Source organism: Camelus bactrianus, chromosome 11 (assembly GCF_048773025.1).
Source record: "Camelus bactrianus isolate YW-2024 breed Bactrian camel chromosome 11, ASM4877302v1, whole genome shotgun sequence".
In the NCBI taxonomy this organism is placed as follows: Eukaryota; Metazoa; Chordata; class Mammalia; order Artiodactyla; family Camelidae; genus Camelus; species Camelus bactrianus.
In genome coordinates this window covers 53974783-53993893 of record NC_133549.1, presented here as the reverse complement: position 1 = coordinate 53993893, position 19111 = coordinate 53974783, and the positions used below count along the sequence as shown (strand labels likewise).

The 19111-nt window shown below is 33.6% G+C and overlaps 1 protein-coding gene across 3 annotated transcripts in view; it reads left to right on the top strand.

The window, feature by feature from the left end:
- PCDH15 (protocadherin related 15) overlaps nt 1-19111 on the top strand; it is a 721184-nt gene that overhangs the window by 615476 nt on the left and 86597 nt on the right. For all 3 annotated transcript variants that reach the window (XM_074374029.1, XM_074374028.1, XM_074374030.1), the window contains exons 24-25: nt 3660-3769; nt 5595-5735. In XM_074374029.1, the coding sequence (XP_074230130.1) occupies nt 3660-3769; nt 5595-5735 (251 nt within the window). The remainder of the gene's footprint in view (nt 1-3659; nt 3770-5594; nt 5736-19111) is intronic.

Sequence of the window (19111 nt, the reverse complement as noted above, 5' to 3'; positions counted from 1 at the left end):
AATTTACATAAAAATTTGATTTTTTTCCATTTTAAAGTCACACTGGACTTGCATTATTGCATACTGATTGTCCTTATTAAATAGAGTACATAGCATCCAATTTCCTTCTTCTGCCTCTTTCCCTATTAATTTATGCCCAGCCCATTTTATTCAATTTTGTTGTCCTTTTACCCTCAGCTGACTCTGGTTTTATGGCTACTGATTTACACCAAGTCGTTCATTTTATATTCAAGTTATAATGTGACCCCAAAGAGAATGTGTAATTTGCCCCAACCGTGTAACTGGTACTTTCTAGGGTATAAAACAAAAATAAAATGGGCCCAGCCTGGCAATAAATAGAAAAGAGTTGAAATTTTGTAATCTAATGCTAATTATCATGGAGGTTCATTTAATTCTAGCCAGGAGAAAATTGCATTTTTATAGTATGTTTTGATTCTGGTAAAAAGAAGTGTGTTGGAACAATTAAGACAAAGGTTAATGAGGAGCTATTTTTGTCAAGAAGTAAATCTATTTTGAACATTTACTAAGAAACAGAGTGTTCAGTTCTTTTACTGGTGAGCGTATAATTTAAATTTCTTCTTAAATTATGCCAGTTACTTTTTCAGGTATTAATAACTTTCATCTTGATTGTTAAAATATGCACAAAATACTTTATTTTTAAAGTTTGAAGTGAAAGATGGCATTTTTATTATGTTAAAGGTGAAGGCATATTAGCTGCAGATTTCACGTTTCTATACTTTATAAGGATCAATAATTATGGAAGTATAAAATTTAGCTCTTATCTCACATAGTAACAAGATAGTTAAGTAAACAATTTAAGCAACATCTACTTCCACAAAAAGAAATTCAGTTTTGAAAATTATTCCAGAGTATGACTAACATTTGTTTTCTTGTATCAAACTTAAGTTGTATGTAACTTGATATGTCATAAGTTAACAATTCTTTGCTCTTTTATCCATGTGCCAGTTATCCATTGCAGCATAACAAATGAATTAAACATACATAATGAGTTAAACACAACATAATGAGTTAAAACAACACACTTATCCTCTTGAAGTTTCTGAAGCTCAGAAATTTATTAGCTGTGCCCTGTTTCATAGTCTCACACAAGTTTTAATCAAGATGTTGGCGAGAGCTAGAATCTCCTCTGAGGCTTGACAGAGAAGGGAACAATTCTAACCTCATGTGGTTGGTGGTAGGACTCAGTTCCTTGTAGGATGTTGGACTGAGGACCTCAGTTACTTGCTGACTATTGGTCAGACCTCACCTTTAGTCTCTGGCCATGTGGACCATTCTACATGGCCACTTGCTTCACTAAGTCCTGCAAGGGAGACAGAGCAAGAATGCAGTTATAGTTATAATCTTACATCACAGAATCACTGAGGTGGTATCACTTCTTCTTTGCTGTATTCTATCCATAAGGAGCAAGTCACAGTCTTCCCCTCATGCAAGAAGAGAGGAATACACAAAGGTAGGAAAACCAGGATGGGAGATTATTAAGGACCATACTGTTAACAGAGCTCTCTAATTTTAACCCTTTCCAGGTTGAATGATTTCATAATCACCAAGGTCAGCCACTAGGCAATGTGACAAATAACAATTAGTCTTAATGTCTGTTTATTATCTAAAATATCATACAAAAATTTATCTATCCGCAATTAAAGCAGTCCATCAAAACCATCCTTAATGTCACTTTTGTAAAGGCCTCCTTTTTTGTCGTAGACTTACTATCATTTTAGGGTCAAGTTTACTGAAGGCATCCGTATTTCACTAAACTGACAATATGACTATGTCTAGGTTAATTCCTTGCAAAATATAATTGTATTATATCAGATATCTTTCTTTAGATGTGTCTACTTAAGCATATGTATCTTTTTCTTATCTAAACATTTTTTAATTGGTTGGGACTCTTGATTGGAAGTGAAAGAAATCTTCAGGAGAAATAAAAGAGAATTTGTTGTTTAATTAAATAAAATGAGTTTACATAGCTTCAAGTATAGCAGCATTTTGATTATTAGACAAACTGTAGAGGATATATTTTTCACCTTTAGTTATTTCATATGTGTTGATATCATTATTAACAAGAACATGGGGACAAACATTAAAATTGTAGCCAAAAAACCTCTGATTTTTTTTGTTGTTGTTACAGTAACATTTGGCAAGACTTGCATTGTTTTTGCATGAGACATTTACCACACAGGAGCATAGAGTAAAGAGGGCAAAATGCCCTCATTGGCCAAAGCTGGGTAATGTGTCTGTTCATATCCCCTGAGGATTGGGTCAGCCCTAACTCAAATGTGTTAGACTGAGAATGAAGGTGGTGCGGTAGTCCAAAGCAACATCTGGATGCTATTAACAAAAGAAGATACTATTAGCAAAAGAAGGCAGAAAACATGCAGAGAAGTAAAATTAAATAAACAAATAAATAACTTCTTTATAATTTTTATTAAAAAAGTATACAGATTAGTTCTTATTCTTTATCAAGAAACAGTTATTGACCATACAATGAAGCTGGTGACCAGCATTAGGTGCTAAAGCATCTCTATGTAAGACAGATCACTTTACATTTAGGTAATTTTAGTCTGTCAAGTATATGGAATAGAGTAGCAAAGAATATAGCATTTTGGACATGATGTTTGTGAAGGACGGTATGTAATTAATTTTTCAGAATTTATTTGTAGCTCAGGATTTGTTATACAGGGCTTAAATGAAGGCACAATATAATTGCACAATGTAATCTAGATTAGAACAGCTGAGGAGATGAAGGTAAAAATGAGGGATGATATTAAAAGATTAAGTATTGAAAGATAAAAGGGCAAGTAGCAATAGGATTTGTCTTATCAATTCAAGAAAAGACCCTAAAGCTTATAGAAATCAGATGAGTTAGCTAGATTGACTGGATTATAAAAATATTTGGAGATGCTATAACTTTATATTTAATAATTTTCTAAATCTATCAGAGCTAGATAAGCACCTGTGAATTATGAATGAGATTATTCGCGTTAATTTTTGAATATAAAATTGTAATAGCCTAGTTGCTGTGACCAACATTATAAAATAAAATGGAGATTTTGAGAATGAGATAATTTGTTGAAAATCTATTTTTAAAATTAAGTAGCTATCCTAGTACTGGGGGCATAATATGGTTACAGTTAAGCAAAATAAATGAATGCAAAAGAAATTAATTTTGTTATGCCATCCATTCAAATATTTTTAGTACAGTTAGAGCTTTATTGCAGAGCAAGGATAAGGTCTAGACTAGAACGAGACCTCTGGAAGTCATTTGCTTAACTATGCTAATATCCCCAACATAAAAGCAACATTTTACTTTAACAACTTAAGGGAGCAAATTATATCAATCTATTGTATTCTGTCCAGAAGTTGTTTCAGAGACAAGGGAAACAAATTTTATGCAATATTTGGCAGATAACAAAGTAGTAGCTTATAGGTAACAAGATATTCTTAACCAAGAGCGCATGCATAATTCTGAATATAGTTTGTTAGGGCTGGAGTCTGAATGTGGTACTCTGTTGAAAAGTTCAAAAATAGTATTATTCAAATAGACACACACACACAGCTAACATATTCTCTTACTAAATTCAAAGCTCCATCATGGCAAAGTGGATAATAAAAATAAATTATATTCTCTACACCCACAGACCTCCTCCAGTAAGTGAACTTGCACCCAGAGGGACTATGGTTGGTGTAATTTCTGCTGCAGCCGTCAATCAGAGTATCGTGTACTCCATTGTTTCAGGAAATGAAGAGGGTGAGTAGGTGTTTAGTCTCTGTTTTCACCATAAAACAATGAACTTAAATTGGGAATTAATTTCATATTTAGTTACTGTTTACTCTATTTTTCTGTAAAATGTGTCTGACTTAAATGCAATTTGGTAACTGTATGCTGCATCTGATTAAAAATTCAATTATATTAACAAAATTCTATTTTTCTTCTAGGAAGTACTAAATATCCAATTCTGAAAGCTTTCCCCTCCCCTTGATTTAGGGACTTTTTAATGGCATTTATTCAAATTAAAGCAAAATTAATGCAGCTTTGGATATGGTTATTGCTTATAGTAGTCTCTTCCCACTGCTCTGTGCCACCCGCAACCCCTACTCCATGTCATACCTTAGCTAATCCTGAAGAAATTTTAGGAACAGAAATAATTGTGAATGCCCATCACTTTGCCTGCCAATCACTTTTCACTGAGAACAGAATGATTTGCTAGCCTGTGAGAGTAAGTTCATCACTCAGTCTGTCTCACTGATTCTTTGTTGCACCAATTACTCACAGGTTAGTTGTCCTCTGGTTTTCCCTTTTTATAAGTTAAATGGACAGGAATGTTGTAGATGATCAAGAAACAGTTAATATATGTTTGGTAAATAAATGAATGAATGTTAATGCTGTAAAGGAATTTGCAAGGAAATTATAAAAGCTGTTTTCAAGTACTTCAGTGACCAACTAGAAACTAGAAATTGCTGCCCCTGAAGCAAGGGTTCAATACCATACTTTTCTGATTGTCTTTCATTGTTTCTCCTGTGTTGTTATGCTTCGTCCCTAAATATTCTGACTTCTCCCTTGGACTTATGACCAATCTCACTGAAGCTATGCTATCTCAGTCTGTTCTGTTAATTTTTTTGTGTGTGATCCTATCTACTCTCTTCCTTGAAGGTAGCAAAGTGGCTCTACGTATCAACCACACTCCACCAAAATGATTCTCTTACATTCAACTCATTTGCTTATTAATTTATTCAATGAATATTTATTGGGCATCTATCATGTACTAACTACCCTTCTACTTACTAAGGATAGAGCAGTAAACAAAACAGACAGATCCTTGCCCTCATAGAATTTAATGGTCCAATAAGAAGAGATAAACAATAACAACCATTAAGCTAATAAATATATAGTATTAGGTAGTGATAAATGCTATGAAAAAAACCAAAGTGAGGAAAAGGTACAGAGACTGCAAGAGGTAGATATTATAAAGTTTGCCAGTGAGCCCTGACCTAGCCTCAAATATATTTGAGCAAATTTATTTTAAAAAATAGACTTGAAGGGAAAATATTTTAGGATATTTAGAATAATAAATATTTTCTAAATAATCAACATGTTAAATTATCTGTTTGTTCCCTAAAGCGTTCTTACCACAACACTAAATCTGGAGGATAATAAGATTCACTAAATCATAAAAAATACAATCATCAAGTAAGATCATAAAATACTTTCTTGAGTTAGATTAAATAGATTTCTTTAATACAAAATTTCTAGAAGTCTTTAGTATGGTAGAAGATCATGAGTATCTATGGTGAGGGATATAGTATGCATTGTTTTCCAGATTTAATTGAACATAGAAACATCAATTTCCAGAAGAATCTCAGAAAAACTAGAATTTCAAGACATGCAGTTAGGGAAGTTCGGATGTTGATCAATTCAAGAGCTGGAACATAATTTCCCAAAGCCAGCATTTTGTAATTTTAATACATTGCTCTTATTACATGTAAGTGTTTTTAAAATCACAGTGTCTCTTAAAGAGAATTCTTTTCCCTTACAGTATGAAGCGAGTGACCAAGGAATTGTGTTTTAATTCTAGATAAGTTTGGAATGAACAACATCACAGGTGTAATCTATGTGAATGCCCCTCTGGATTATGAGACAAGGACAAGCTATGTACTTCGAGTCCAAGCTGATTCCCTGGAAGTGGTCCTCGCCAATCTCCGCGTTCCTTCGAAAAGTGAGTTGCATTACTTAAGGATTCTATAAGAATTTTATGGTGTTTTTACTTGTTTTCTAATGAAGCACAAATGTCTGAAATAAAGTTCTCAGTGGATAACATAGCTCATTAATACTTGAAGATGATTGGCCGTTCCTTTTTAGAGCTGATATATGACAATGCGGAGAGTGATTTCATACTCCTTAAAATGTGAAGGTAATAACACACTATTTTCAAATTTTGTATACAGTATTATCGGAATACCATCATTATTGGTGTATGTTTACATAAAAACCTTGCCCTTAATCACACTGTGAAGTTCTGGCTAACCCCTTGGAATACATATTGTTAATGGGCACATGATTACTATAACATCCCTGAAATGTGTGGTACTTCTGGTACTTTGATTTTCTTAAAGGAGAGGAAAATGCATCTTAAAAAGAATGACTGACATTTATTATAATTTATATGTAGCATTATATTCAGTTCACACCCATTTCTAGGAAATGAGATTTATTATCCCTATTTTACAAGAAAAGGTTAAGTGATTTTTAAAAAAATGACACTGTCAGTAAATGAAAAGTGGGAGATTTAAGCTCAAATCTTTTGACTCCAAAACCTTTCTACAGCATTTCAGTGTGATATAGTTTACCCATACAGAAAGCAAGTAAAAGCCAGTTTGTGAAGGGGTCCAGCAGAGATTCTGAGAGGTATTACCAAAAATGGGATAAATGCTATTATTTTCCACCCATTGAGTTACTACATCTTTGCACTCTAAGCAGTCCATCTTTTTATTACCCAGCATTGTCATACATAAGCTGTTACAATGAACAGGAAACGTTTTTATAATCTAGAAAACACAGGAAAATCAGGTTTAATTTAACCATTAGTGGAACAGAGGCTCAGAGAAAATGTTAAGTGTAAAACAGGGTCTGAAACATTTATATTTTAGTCTGGAACCATTTCTGGACGTACTATCATACTATCAGAACACTGCATCTATCAGCATCTTTAAAAGAGGAAAAATACAAAAACTAGAGACCATGCAAGCCAGAGCAAGGGTACCCACATGAATGCCAGAGAGAGAGAGAGAGCGCGGGCACTGTGAGAGCAAGGTGAGCACATGAGAATAAGAGGCAAAAGATGTACTGTAGCATTTTCTGTGTCAGTTTAGCAATTGATGATCATAAAAATAAGTCACTCCTGTTCATTTACTAAATCTCACTTACTGATCTAATGTAGAGGCCTGCACAGTTGTTTGTAAAAGCACAACCAAATCCTTGGAAAATATCAGATTATATACAATATGTCTCTGGAATTAAAGGAATTAAATTGTCTTCAGTGATTATGTATCACTTCATAATTAAATTGTGTAAATACAGCAGACCAATTATTTGAGTTTTTAAAATCTTTAAACCTCAGGCAATTACATTTTTATAAAATATAGAGGATGCTTCAAATTGTAAATTGAATTAACTAAACCAGGAGTTGAAAGGTTAGAGTAGTTCTAAATTACATAACATAAACTACCTATTGCAAATAAAATTTAATGTAAAAGTTAATTGAAAACCATTTGTCATCTTTCTTTGAGACAAATGGACAGTTAGAATTAGAAAAAAATTGCTAATTATGTAAGTTGTAGAAGCTGGCATTTTTCAAGGAATAGCTCTGATTTCTAGGAATAAAAACATACTGATATCTCATATATGAATATAATACAAGTAGTTCTCATTATTGTAATTTTAATGTAAGTCCAAAGCTAACAAAAGCTTGGCTAATGCACCCATGTATATACTTTTTTGTGCCATAGTATGCATGTGAAGTGAGATCAATTAGCAGATTCATGAATTATCCTCTCAGAAATGCATGAAACCTAAAAGCTAAATGTTTGTTTAATACCTAATGCTTTGAATATTGTTGTTAAAATGTCACAACTGACCTTTGCTTCTTGAATCTGAAACATAAACCCATGTGTCTGAAACACAGTTTCAAACTTATTAATGACTGTTAGTGGCCAATCTCCACCCATTAGCTATGCAAATAATAAGACCATTATGTAAATTAAGGTTAAATAATTGTTTAAAGGTTCATCCCTTCTTCAGAATTAGCTGCCCTGTGGTCCTTAGCTCTACCACACATCGTGTGAATAAAGGTAATAAACATAATAGATTTAATACATTAAGGAAGTATTTTATTGTGATTTCTCTACCAAGAACTTACTAATAAAATAATTTTCAAAGAAAGTTTTACAGCTATACTGTAACTAGATTTAATATTTAAATGGAAATTAATAATTAAATTAGAAAAAAAAAACCTTTAGAACTCATTTCCAAAATTTGACGTTAGCAGTGTTTAAAACATTTTAATCTTTTACTGTGGAAAATTTCGAACATAAATAAAACGACAGACTATTGTAATGAACCTCTTTGTATCAACTACAGACTTCAACATTATCAAGCTGGCAAATTTTTCATTTACAGTCCTAATTACTTCCTCACTCCATTATTTTGAAACAGGATAGAGACATAATATTTTATCTGTAAATGTTATATATATATATATATATATATATATATATCTTCAAGATAAGGACTCTTAAAACTTAATCATAATACCCTTATTACTCTCCCCAAATTAACAAAAATTCCTCAGTATCAACCATTTGTTACTTGTATTAAAAATTCATTCATATCAGAATCCAGATAACGTTCATACTTTGCAACTGGTTGATAGGTCTTTTAGGTGTCTTGTAATCTCTAGGCTTCACCACTGTCACTCCTTCGCGTACACCTTGATATTTATTTGTTCAGGAAACCAGATCTCTGAAGCCTGGATTTTGATGATTGTACCTTCAATGGGTCATTTAATATTTTCTTTGTCTTCTTTATTTCCTATAAATTGGTCATTAGATCTGGAGTCTTGATTAGATCCAGTTGTTTTTTTTTTTTTTTAAGAAATAAATCATAAGTGATATTCACTCCTTCTTTGAGGAGGCACACCAAGTCCCTCTGACTCTCTCCTTTTGTGGTAATAGCAGCTACTGTTAGTCTCTTCCTAACTATTAATTCCTTTCTTTTATTTCTTCTATATTTATTAGCCAAAATATTTCTATAAAAATCTTTCTATTTCAAATATTTGATTACTCTGAGGTCCAACTTCTATAGGAGAGGCTGGGAAAAAATCTTTTTTCAATTCACTGGTTTTCAAAATAGTGAGCTGATTTACCATCATACTCCAAATGTGACTCCTGAGGTCACAGATATCTCTGGTTCTGTGGGCCATCTGGGCTCTGTTGAAACTGCTCAACTCTAACGTTGAAGTTTAAAAAAAGGGAGAGACAGTATGTAGACAAATGGATGTAGCTGTGCTCAATAAAATCACACGTAATAAACAGGCTGTGGGCTGGACTTGACCGGGGAGCTGTAGTTTGCCAATCCTTGTTCTAATACTTCTACTTTACATAATACACTTAGTCTCCTTTTTCTTTTTCTTTTCTTTTTTGCTATTTGTATATTTTCTACTGTAAGCAATGCTTCTGCTTCATTTATTACCTTTTCCCACGCATTTAATTTGAAGTAATACTGTTTTATCCCTATTAACACCAGTACGTTATTTTGTTGTTGGTAGCTTGTTCTCTAGTCGACTCCTGAGTAGGCTCACAGGAATGTTGTTTCCTGTGTTCTTGTGCATTAATCAAGGTTTCTCTGAGGCCCTAATAATTGAACAGAAACATGGCTACATATAAAAGCCTTGGCTCATATTTTCTTCCTTTGACTTAAATATTTCACTCCACGCTCTCCTTACGTGAAGCATTACTGTCAGAAAGTGTGATGACAAACTGTTTTTCTTTTCCCATGGATGTTGGTCTTGTTTCTGAATTTCCAAACAATGTATTCCTTTTCTTTTTTGTTCAGCTGATTTATTAGAATAGTTTTTATCTTGGCTATTCTGGATTATTTTCTGCATATATGTAATATATCCATATAAGTCTTACTTCAGGAAAGTTTTCTTGAATTCTTAATTTTATTGTGTTTTCTATTTTATTAATAAGTTTTTCGTCATGCAGCCTCCTCTTACACAAGTGGTAAAACTTCTGTCTTTCGTATTACCTTCTCTCTAATCTAATGTTTTCATTGAGTTAAGATTTTAAAAAAATTTTCATTTATGAGTTTTTCTGATGTGGGTTTTTCTTTCATATCTTCTCTTTTTTCATGAATTATTTTAGTTTGTTTCAAAATACTATGGTACAGTTTGCAGCTTTTAAAAAAACACCTTTTTTTTTTAAAGAGGTATTATTTTGCTTGTTATTCTTTTTCCTTTGTGGCTTTGACAATATCTTTTTCTGTCTTTCATGTTTCTGTTTCCATCTTATGCCTTTTTCATCTTTCAGGATAATTTCACTTTTGTGTTTAAGTAAACTTAGAATGATTTCAGGATAGCTTTCTTAATCCACAGGTCTAGATTACCTGTTTCAGTTATTTTCATAAAGTGTTAAAAATTATCCTTCAACTTTTAGAAATCTGTTTGCTTTCTTCCGCACTCCCATTTTACTTTGAGAAATTTTCTTTTCTTTGCCCCTCTTGTGTCTGTCCTACTTAGGTTATATTCTTCTTTTATTGTTTTCTCCTTTCTCCTTAGTGTGGAGTTCTGTCCTGCTACTGCCTTCATATGAGCTTAATAACTTTTCCATTTAGTGTGTGCTGGCAGCTTTAACGTTCACTGGCTCTCAGGGCCAACAGAAACCCTTAACCTGCTACGAACTTGCTTAAAATCACATTATCATGCTTACTGTTAGTGCAGAGATCTGGTTTCTGTCAGTTGTTTTCCCCAGCTGCTCATATTCTGTGATCTGGAGGCTAGCTGGTTGCCTTATTTACTTGTATATATTATCTGCTGGGTTTTGACTTGATGCTATTATCCTCCTTAAATAAATCTGTTAGTGAGAAAGAGACCTAAAAGCAGGAGAACTCCCACAAAAATAACTGTACAGGTTAATAATTTAGCCTGCTACAGTTCTGCGGATGTTGGTAAGACACAAAAAATTCCTCCTTAAGAGACAAGGGCCCTGTTTCTCACAGGAGCATTATTAGCAGGAGTGTCAGCATGGCAATCAGCATAGAGATGCAGCTCCCTAAGCTGCAAACTCACAGGCAGTACAGGGCCAGGTGGGACCTGCACACAAGTGGACTGCACCCCAGGAGGGGACTCAAAGACTCTGGCACTTTTATAGCAAGCAGTAACCAGTCTTTGTCAAAGGGGAGAGCAGATAAATTGCTATACCAGGTGGTGCATTCCTGCAAGACATTATCTCACTTTTCAGAATCGCCAACTGCATAAAGAGTCCTGTGTCCCAGGTGAAACAGTGCCGGGGCGTTGCAACTTTGGCACATTCAGCAAGATAAGCAGGGGTGCAAAAGGCCCAGAGTATGCTTTCTCCTAATAGTTGGCTATCCAAATCTCTTGTCTTTTTGTAATGAAGAGGATTCAGGAAGATTCAAACGTTACGTTGTCACCTTAATCACCTTTCCCAAATCCCTAAATATATATTTTAATCCAAGGATATCTGAACTATTTGTTGAATCAAGGGAATTGTTTTCACAGTCGATGAATTTAAGAAAATAGGAGCTATGCACCTTCTTAGGTTGTCACACTGCCTTAGCTGTTACCAAGTTTAGGATTAAATTTTCCTTCAAGTGCTTTGGATTTTTTTCATCCAGGGCTTCTAGATACGTGTTTTCCCCTTTCTTAACTGCTAACTTTTATTTTTAAACTTCATTAATCTTCTTTGGAAGTAGCTGGTAATATAGTAAATAGATGATCAAATGAATGAATAAATGATGAATAAAATAATCAAATTAACAGAAAACTTTTTTTTTTTTTAAAGCAAATTCAACCAACCTTGGTCTGGACTGGGTAGTACTGTAGTATTTATTATTGAAAAATACCCATTATTGAAAACCAAGGTGGACCCTTGCAGTTCAAACCCGAGTTGTTCAGAGATCAATTGTAGTTGGGATGTACTTCCAAAATCAAGTTCCTGCAGGAGAGCACACCCGTGCTGAAAGTGCCCCAGTGACAAAGTCTGTTTTAAACACAGGTTTGACCGAAAAGAGTTCAACTATTTTACAGTAATAACTAAGTAGAAACTTGATTGACTACCTTACCAGTCTTTCCTCCTCAATCTCCAACACCTGATGATGGCAACCTGGGTGTGAAAAAGCAGCTGCTAGTAAATAGGTGAAGAAGTGATTAATGAAGAAAAAAACCTCTTACAACCTATTCTCAAAACGTAGGAGACTGTCCAGGATCACATCTTAGCTGGGAAGGGAGAAAAAGTTCTATCTTTAAATGAAATTTGAAGTATTGATTACTATGTTGAACTAGCAAATCTTTTTTAAAAACTGTAATCATGACCGTAGTACTTTATATTAATTAAATATATTTATTTTTTAAGCATGGGATATCTTGAGGTTTTATTCAACAACAGGAAAAAGACTACCTCAAATCAGCAAGATAACAGGGAGAATAGAAAAGAAAAAGTAGGCTATAATTATAATTCAGTTCCATATATACATAGTAAGCATACTATTTTTATCTGGCTGGAGAGCTGAGTGTAGTCAAAATATCTTTTTTTCTTCTAGTTTTGTTGAAATATAATTGACATACAGCCCTGTATGAGTTCTCTATATTTTCTGACCAGCTCAGTGTCTCCTGGGTTTTCAGGGTAGAAGTTATTGGTCCCAAAGAGGTCTCAAGGAGCCTATGTCCAGAAGCTCTTCCACAGAACCTTTTATCAATGTTTCTGCTGCAAAGTCATCACTATACTTTTACCTTTATGTAAACAAAAGCAATTTTTCTTTTATGGTAAAATTATAATTATCTTTAAATGTAGAAGGAAAAAACATAGCTTTGCATAAATATATCATTGTGTTTTGATGCAATAACTAGCCTTTCAATCAGAGATAAATGATAGGGCAATTATGATAAACCTTGAACTGGTAATAAAACAACTCAAATGCTATTGATTTCATTTTATAGTTTTGCTTTAGGGTACAAGCTTGTAATACATTTCATTTCCTTGGCTTTTCTGGTTCCAAACAGAAGGTCTGTGACAAATAATGCTAATGACTGTTTACTCATGATTAACTGACTTACAAAAGGATTCCATGTGTAAGTTGGATAACAACATTGAAGCATATTACATATTATTTTTTTGCGATCCTAGAATCAAAGTATGTTCAAAGCCTTATATTTTTACTCTAAACATATGACCATAGTGTTAGAAACTATATTTATACTTTACTACTTTAAAACTTGAAGACTACTGTATGAAAACTAATATCCTTTATGGTATTTTTGTCTCAAACATTTTAGGCATGTTATATAAATATGCAGTTGAGATAATTATATTTTAGTGAAACAGAAATTTATATGCCCAAGAAAACAATTTAATTGTGCAAAATAGCTTGGCTTGAAAGTGTGATTTTACAGTGGTTATAGAATTTTATTAATACATTTCTGAAGCTATGTGCATTGGGGCAATGTTCTTCCATTGATACAAAAGTGATCTGTTGAACCAATAATAAAGATGTGTCGTCAGCATCTTAGAGTATAGATTATAATGTGTGTATCTTCTCATGTGTTATGAAGAAAAAAATCGTGTTTTCTGAAGAAAATGTTTTATATTGCTACCATTGGTGATTAAAATTAAAATATTTAATAGTCCAGGAATGCATGAAATGGTTCTCCTTAACTTGCATCTAAGATTAGGCCCCAGAGCCTAATGACAGAAGGTATAATATTTTTTATTCATGGGAATTTCTCTTTAATTAATACAGTTAATAATTTAATTTTTTCTTTGCCTTTTTAGTCTGAATAGTCTGAATTTAAATTGGGATTAAGTCTGAATTTAAAATGGGAGCCCAGTCACTCATTCACAAATACTTGTGCAACCGTATGTTCTATTTGAGAGTAACAATCATTTGATTAATCATGAAGCCCCCAAACTGTGCAATAGAAACTCCATGCCTTTTGATTCAGAAAAACTCCCATTTCAGTAGGGACAAACTAAGCTCTATTAAATGCAAGCCTTCGGTAAATGAAATAATGCTCACCACACTGGTGACAGTGATCTTTTTTGCTCAGTCTATTAATTCAAATACTAAAACATCCACACAGACACACTCAGAAATCATCTCTTACCAGCTATCTGGACTTCCCTTAGTCCATTTAAGGTGACACATAAAATTAACCATCACCAGCCAGTGAGATGGGAAATATGTATGTAGGACATATGCAAAAAAAAAAAAAAAAAAAGTCAGTAGGTCCTGATGACTGGCCATGAAAAGAAAGGAATAAATCATGGATAATTTTATACTTTCGATCCTATGTAACATGAATGAAATCTAGAAGTACTTAGAAATAAGGAACTTGGGGAGGGGGTGGTGGGGGTAGCACAGTGGTAAAGCGCATGCTTAGCATGCATGAGGTCATGGGTTTGATCCCCGGTACCTCCATTAAAAATAATAATAATATATAAGTAAACCTAATTACCTCCCACCCCCCCAAAAAAGAAAATAATAATAATTAAAAAAAAAAAAGAAATAAGGAACTGAACTTCCATAGGATGTTGAAGACTAGACACATAGATTTTTGGAATAAGTTGTATAGAATGATTACTCAAGTCAAAGGATTGTTATGCAGAGAGTCACTAGCATCACGTGGTATAAATGTAAAATGAATTTTAATTGGGAAAATCAGACAGAATGGCATCGAAGCAATAAAGCATCTTTCTAGCATCCATCATCCAGCATCCATCATCCACAGAGAGAAGAAGTTAATTTGCACAATACCTTAACACATCATAAAAGAAGCCAAAAGTGAGAGACTCAAAATGGTATACTGCTCTGCATATTTAAAGGGACTTTGGAAGTCAGGATAAGGAAGAACATCATTGACCAGGTAACAATGGGCCCTTCCAGGTCAAGGAAATATGTCCTAAATCTGGTGAGCGGATGAAGCCAGGCAGCTTGTATTAGGGAGAAGCAGTTTGGATCTATTGAGCTAACCCACATCCAGTGATGTGTGTATTTGTTAATCTGGCAAAAGAGTAAAATTAATGTGCCTCCAGGGCTGTCTGGCCTTGTGTCTCTGAAAGACTGACCAGAGAAAAGAGCAAAAGACTGAGTTTGAGGGAAGCCATTCATCTAGTGAGTGCGAGAAAGGAACAGCCATTAAAGAGCCTACAGAAAAAAGGATTTAAAAAATGTGAAATGATGGTCAAAGGAAAGAAGGTGTTTCCAAAAAGGTAGATGATGGAAAAAACATCAAATGTTACAGATATTTAAGGAAATTTATGGCTAATGAAAACATTTTGGATCGCACTTGGGATACACAATGACTACAGTTAACATCAAATAAATAGAGAGGTCTTGTATGTGGATGAAAGGAAAACTATAACAGATAAAGGATTTCTTGGTTTAATTACACAACAGACACAATTTAAAAATTTATTGTATTCTTAAACATTCCTGATTTTACTGTTTATATTTTATAAGTTATGCATTTTAGTTTAATTTATATATTATACAAATTTAAAAGCAGAAATTGAGAGTTTTATATTTCAGATGTAAAAAACATAAATTTAGCCTGTCATTCTTTTTAATCATTATTCAAAACACAAGTCTAGTAGTCAGTTCTTCTCCTGAAGCTAATTCATTTTCTATTCCCAGGAACTTTTATGAGTTCAATTAATCAATCTTGTTCCTGTTTTTCTCCCTCTTGGTGTCTTGTACCTAATTAGTCCCCTATGTAATATCTTAAAAATAATTACAGACAAATAACTTAAAGGAAATCATTATTTTAAATGCTGTCACTTTCAATTTTGAAAGTCTGTCTCCCGTTACTAATTTACATCATATGCTTGCCATCAAGATTCCTTGATAGAGATTGGTATGTTTATATTTTATTAAAAAGCACAAGACAGTTAGATAGTCTAACCAGTCCAGTTGCTCAATTTCATTTACAGAAGTTTCCTATCATATGATATTCCATAAACATTAACATATATACATGAAATTAAAAGATAAGAGGTAAATGGAAATTCTGTAAAAAAAAAGTTTATTAAGCACAATGTTGTAATTCAGATGATTTGCCAATGAAACAGTGTAAAATCAAAATTACTTTAATAGAACAGCAGGAAAAAAAAAAGGCAGATACCTAAAAATCTAATATAATAAATTAAGATTCTTGACTTTGGTATCAGACAGGCCTGGGTTCCATAAACATCTTTGATCCTATCTAAGCTTTAGAATCTTCAGCATTATATCAAGATGAAGATGTCCATATCTCTAAGGGTGTTTGAAAATTTTAAGCAAAATGATGCCTACAAAATAACTTATTGGAACACTGGAAACACCCAATAAAAAAATCTGTAATAGTAATTCTTACTATTGCTATTATTAGCTGTGATATGTCTAAGTGACACTTAAAAATATAGTAATCACATATTAACAGTGCTTCATTTACTCCTATAGATTACTGTATACAGAGAGACCACATGTTTCTAAGCTTTCTGTATAACCAGTGGTTGTAGGCTGTGACATTTTAGGAACACAGTCATGACGTCTTTTGGAATCTTTGGATTTCAGTACCCCTATCTTGATTAACAAGCAGATAATATACATACAAAAACAGAAACAACATTTTCCCCCAAAAGAATGATCAAATAATAAAATTATCCATGGATAAAAAGGGGAAAATATGCTAAAATATAATACTTAAGTTTTGCAACACTAAACAGAAAGTTTACAGTTTATAATGCCTTTGATACCTTGGAATGGAAAATCCAAACTTTTTATGTAGGTAGGAAGATGTGCTCCCCATTCCCTGATGTTGACTAAATTGCTCTTCCCAGCTGTACTTGGAACAGTTATTTGGTTTGAAGCAATAGGAACCAATTCTGACTGACTTATACTAAAAAGAACATAGAAGAATACTTGGTGGCTTGCACAGTCAAAGGAAAAACTGAATAGGAGCTAAGAAAGAACAAAAAAAGAGATAAGCTTCAGCAATCTTAGTCAGAAATTCAAAACACTGTTTTTATGGGCAGTATCATCAAGACAGCTGGGATAATGGGGCTTGTAGCTCAAAGATCAAGTGTCTGAGGAGGAGAATCTCATTACCCTGAGTTGACACATGGACCTTTGGCCAAGGGTGAGATGCAGACACTGTGACTGACAGTTCCACTAAGAGAACATGGAATATGACGGTATATTAAACCAAGGGGGAAAAGATAAGAGTTTAATATCCAAAATAAGGGAGGATGGAATGTTAGTTGAGCAGACAAATCAAGAAAATTCTACTTGACCAAAAATCAGTTTGGGACCTGGCTGTGGCTTGAATGAAATGTTAAGGTGGGCAGTGTAGAAAGAGGTGTGGAGAAGTGACATATTACCTGAAAGCTCCAGTGCTAGATTTCACATTCTGTCATAATGAAAATTGATTTTCCATTCTTACTACAACTGATCCTTAAAAATTTAAGTATCTGATTACTTGAACTTTTGAAAGTTGACAAGTTTATATTGCATCAAAAAATTATTTTTTCTCTCAGATGTTTTGGAGAAGATTAAAGATAATGCTTGAATTTAATGACATATTGCAAGAACTATGAACCTCTATTTGACAAGTATTCATTAAGTACTTTCTAAGGACTAAATTTAGCCTGTTTATTGCACTAAATAGCCGTAGTTAAATTGCTTTACCTTGTATTGCATCAACAATTTCTGCAAAAATCTAATTATTAAATATGTTGTGTACCAGACGACCAGGACCTAAGCAAAGATAGACAGAGCATAATTAGATTGTGTTCTGCGAGGTCACTTTTTTCTTTAGTCGTTGTTTTTTGGTGAAGTCTTTACAACTAAATCGTACGTGCCTGGGGAAATATCTTCTTATAGACAAACTAAGCAAACAAGTATGTAAGTTCATTTGATTTTAGGGGGGAAACTGTAGGCTTAAATAGCATCATCTAGGACTTGTTGATGCGGAAAAAGTCAGTTCACATGGTGTCTCTCCAGGCTTTTTAGATACAAAAGACGGCATTTTAGAAAAGGCATAAAAAGGAACTAATGAAATTTATTTGGGTTTTTTTTAAATTTTTATGTATATGATGCTTTATAACTTGTTTTCTCTTTCCCTGTAGTATTGTAACAAACTCAACATTAACCTTTTCTTAAATATAAAAGTAATACTATCATTATAGAAAATGAGGGAATTTGGCAAATGGGCAGTAGGGCTGAAGGTTCCAAGCTTCTAATCGTGGCTTGGTCTTTCTGGTGACCAGTGCCCATCCAGGAACACACGAAGAGTCACCTCCTTATAGAACTAAAAGATATTCCTGTCACCCATCACCCAGGAAATTTCAAGGGATTTGGAAACTCGGTGTCAGACACTTCTGTCGCTTAGGAAATTGCAAAGGTCGTAGGAGCTGTGTATCAGGAACCCGGGTCAAAGACTAAATGCTAGAACAAAAGATTCTACTAGTACCCCTACTTACAAGGGGTTTTAGGAGCTCTGTGACAAGAACCAGGGACAGAGGCCTATTATTTCTTACTACTTCACATATACTTATCCTAGCATGTACTTACACAGTATACATATAAGTACTATTAGATATACTTTGACATAGTTTACATACACTGTGCAGGTGTTTCGAAAACAGCATGTATAACAAAACACTTCTCAATTTTTATGGACAAAAATTCTAACGCTTTACATTTTTATGGTGTTGATAAGCATAGATATTCACTACAAGATTTAATCACCAAAATAATTCTATTGTTTTCTAACAGGTTATAGATGAGAAAGCAGGCCTTTGTCCTTGTCCAAAATCAGTCCAAAGTACTCAAGTACGTGGAAAAGATTTATTTTGAATCGAAGGTGTTTCTACCTTGCCTCAAGCGCTCATGAAGTAGGGATGTGGGATGTTTTCAACAAGGGATATACAGAAACACTTCCCCGAGCAGTTTTAATTTTAAACCAGATAATCTACATAGTCTTTCAGCCATTTTCCCGAAGCAGTTGAGCAGTAGGATTGCTTTCCCTGGCCCCATGGTATCACTGTGTATTCTCATCCTCCAGGGCATTTATAAAAATTTAGAGAGCTTCAGAAATTACTTAGTAAAAAGTTAATTCTTCCTGTGGTTTCAGGCACAGAAGTATACCTAAACACCTAATACCCAAGTATAAATAAAAATTTTATGCTAATTGACACAACCATCCTGTCCTGGTCTCTCCATAAATCACAAACTTTAGAAGGGCTTAAAGATTATGCTGGATTTTTTAAATTATCCAAACTGAAGGGAGGCCAGGAAGTGAAATGATTAAGAATATGTATT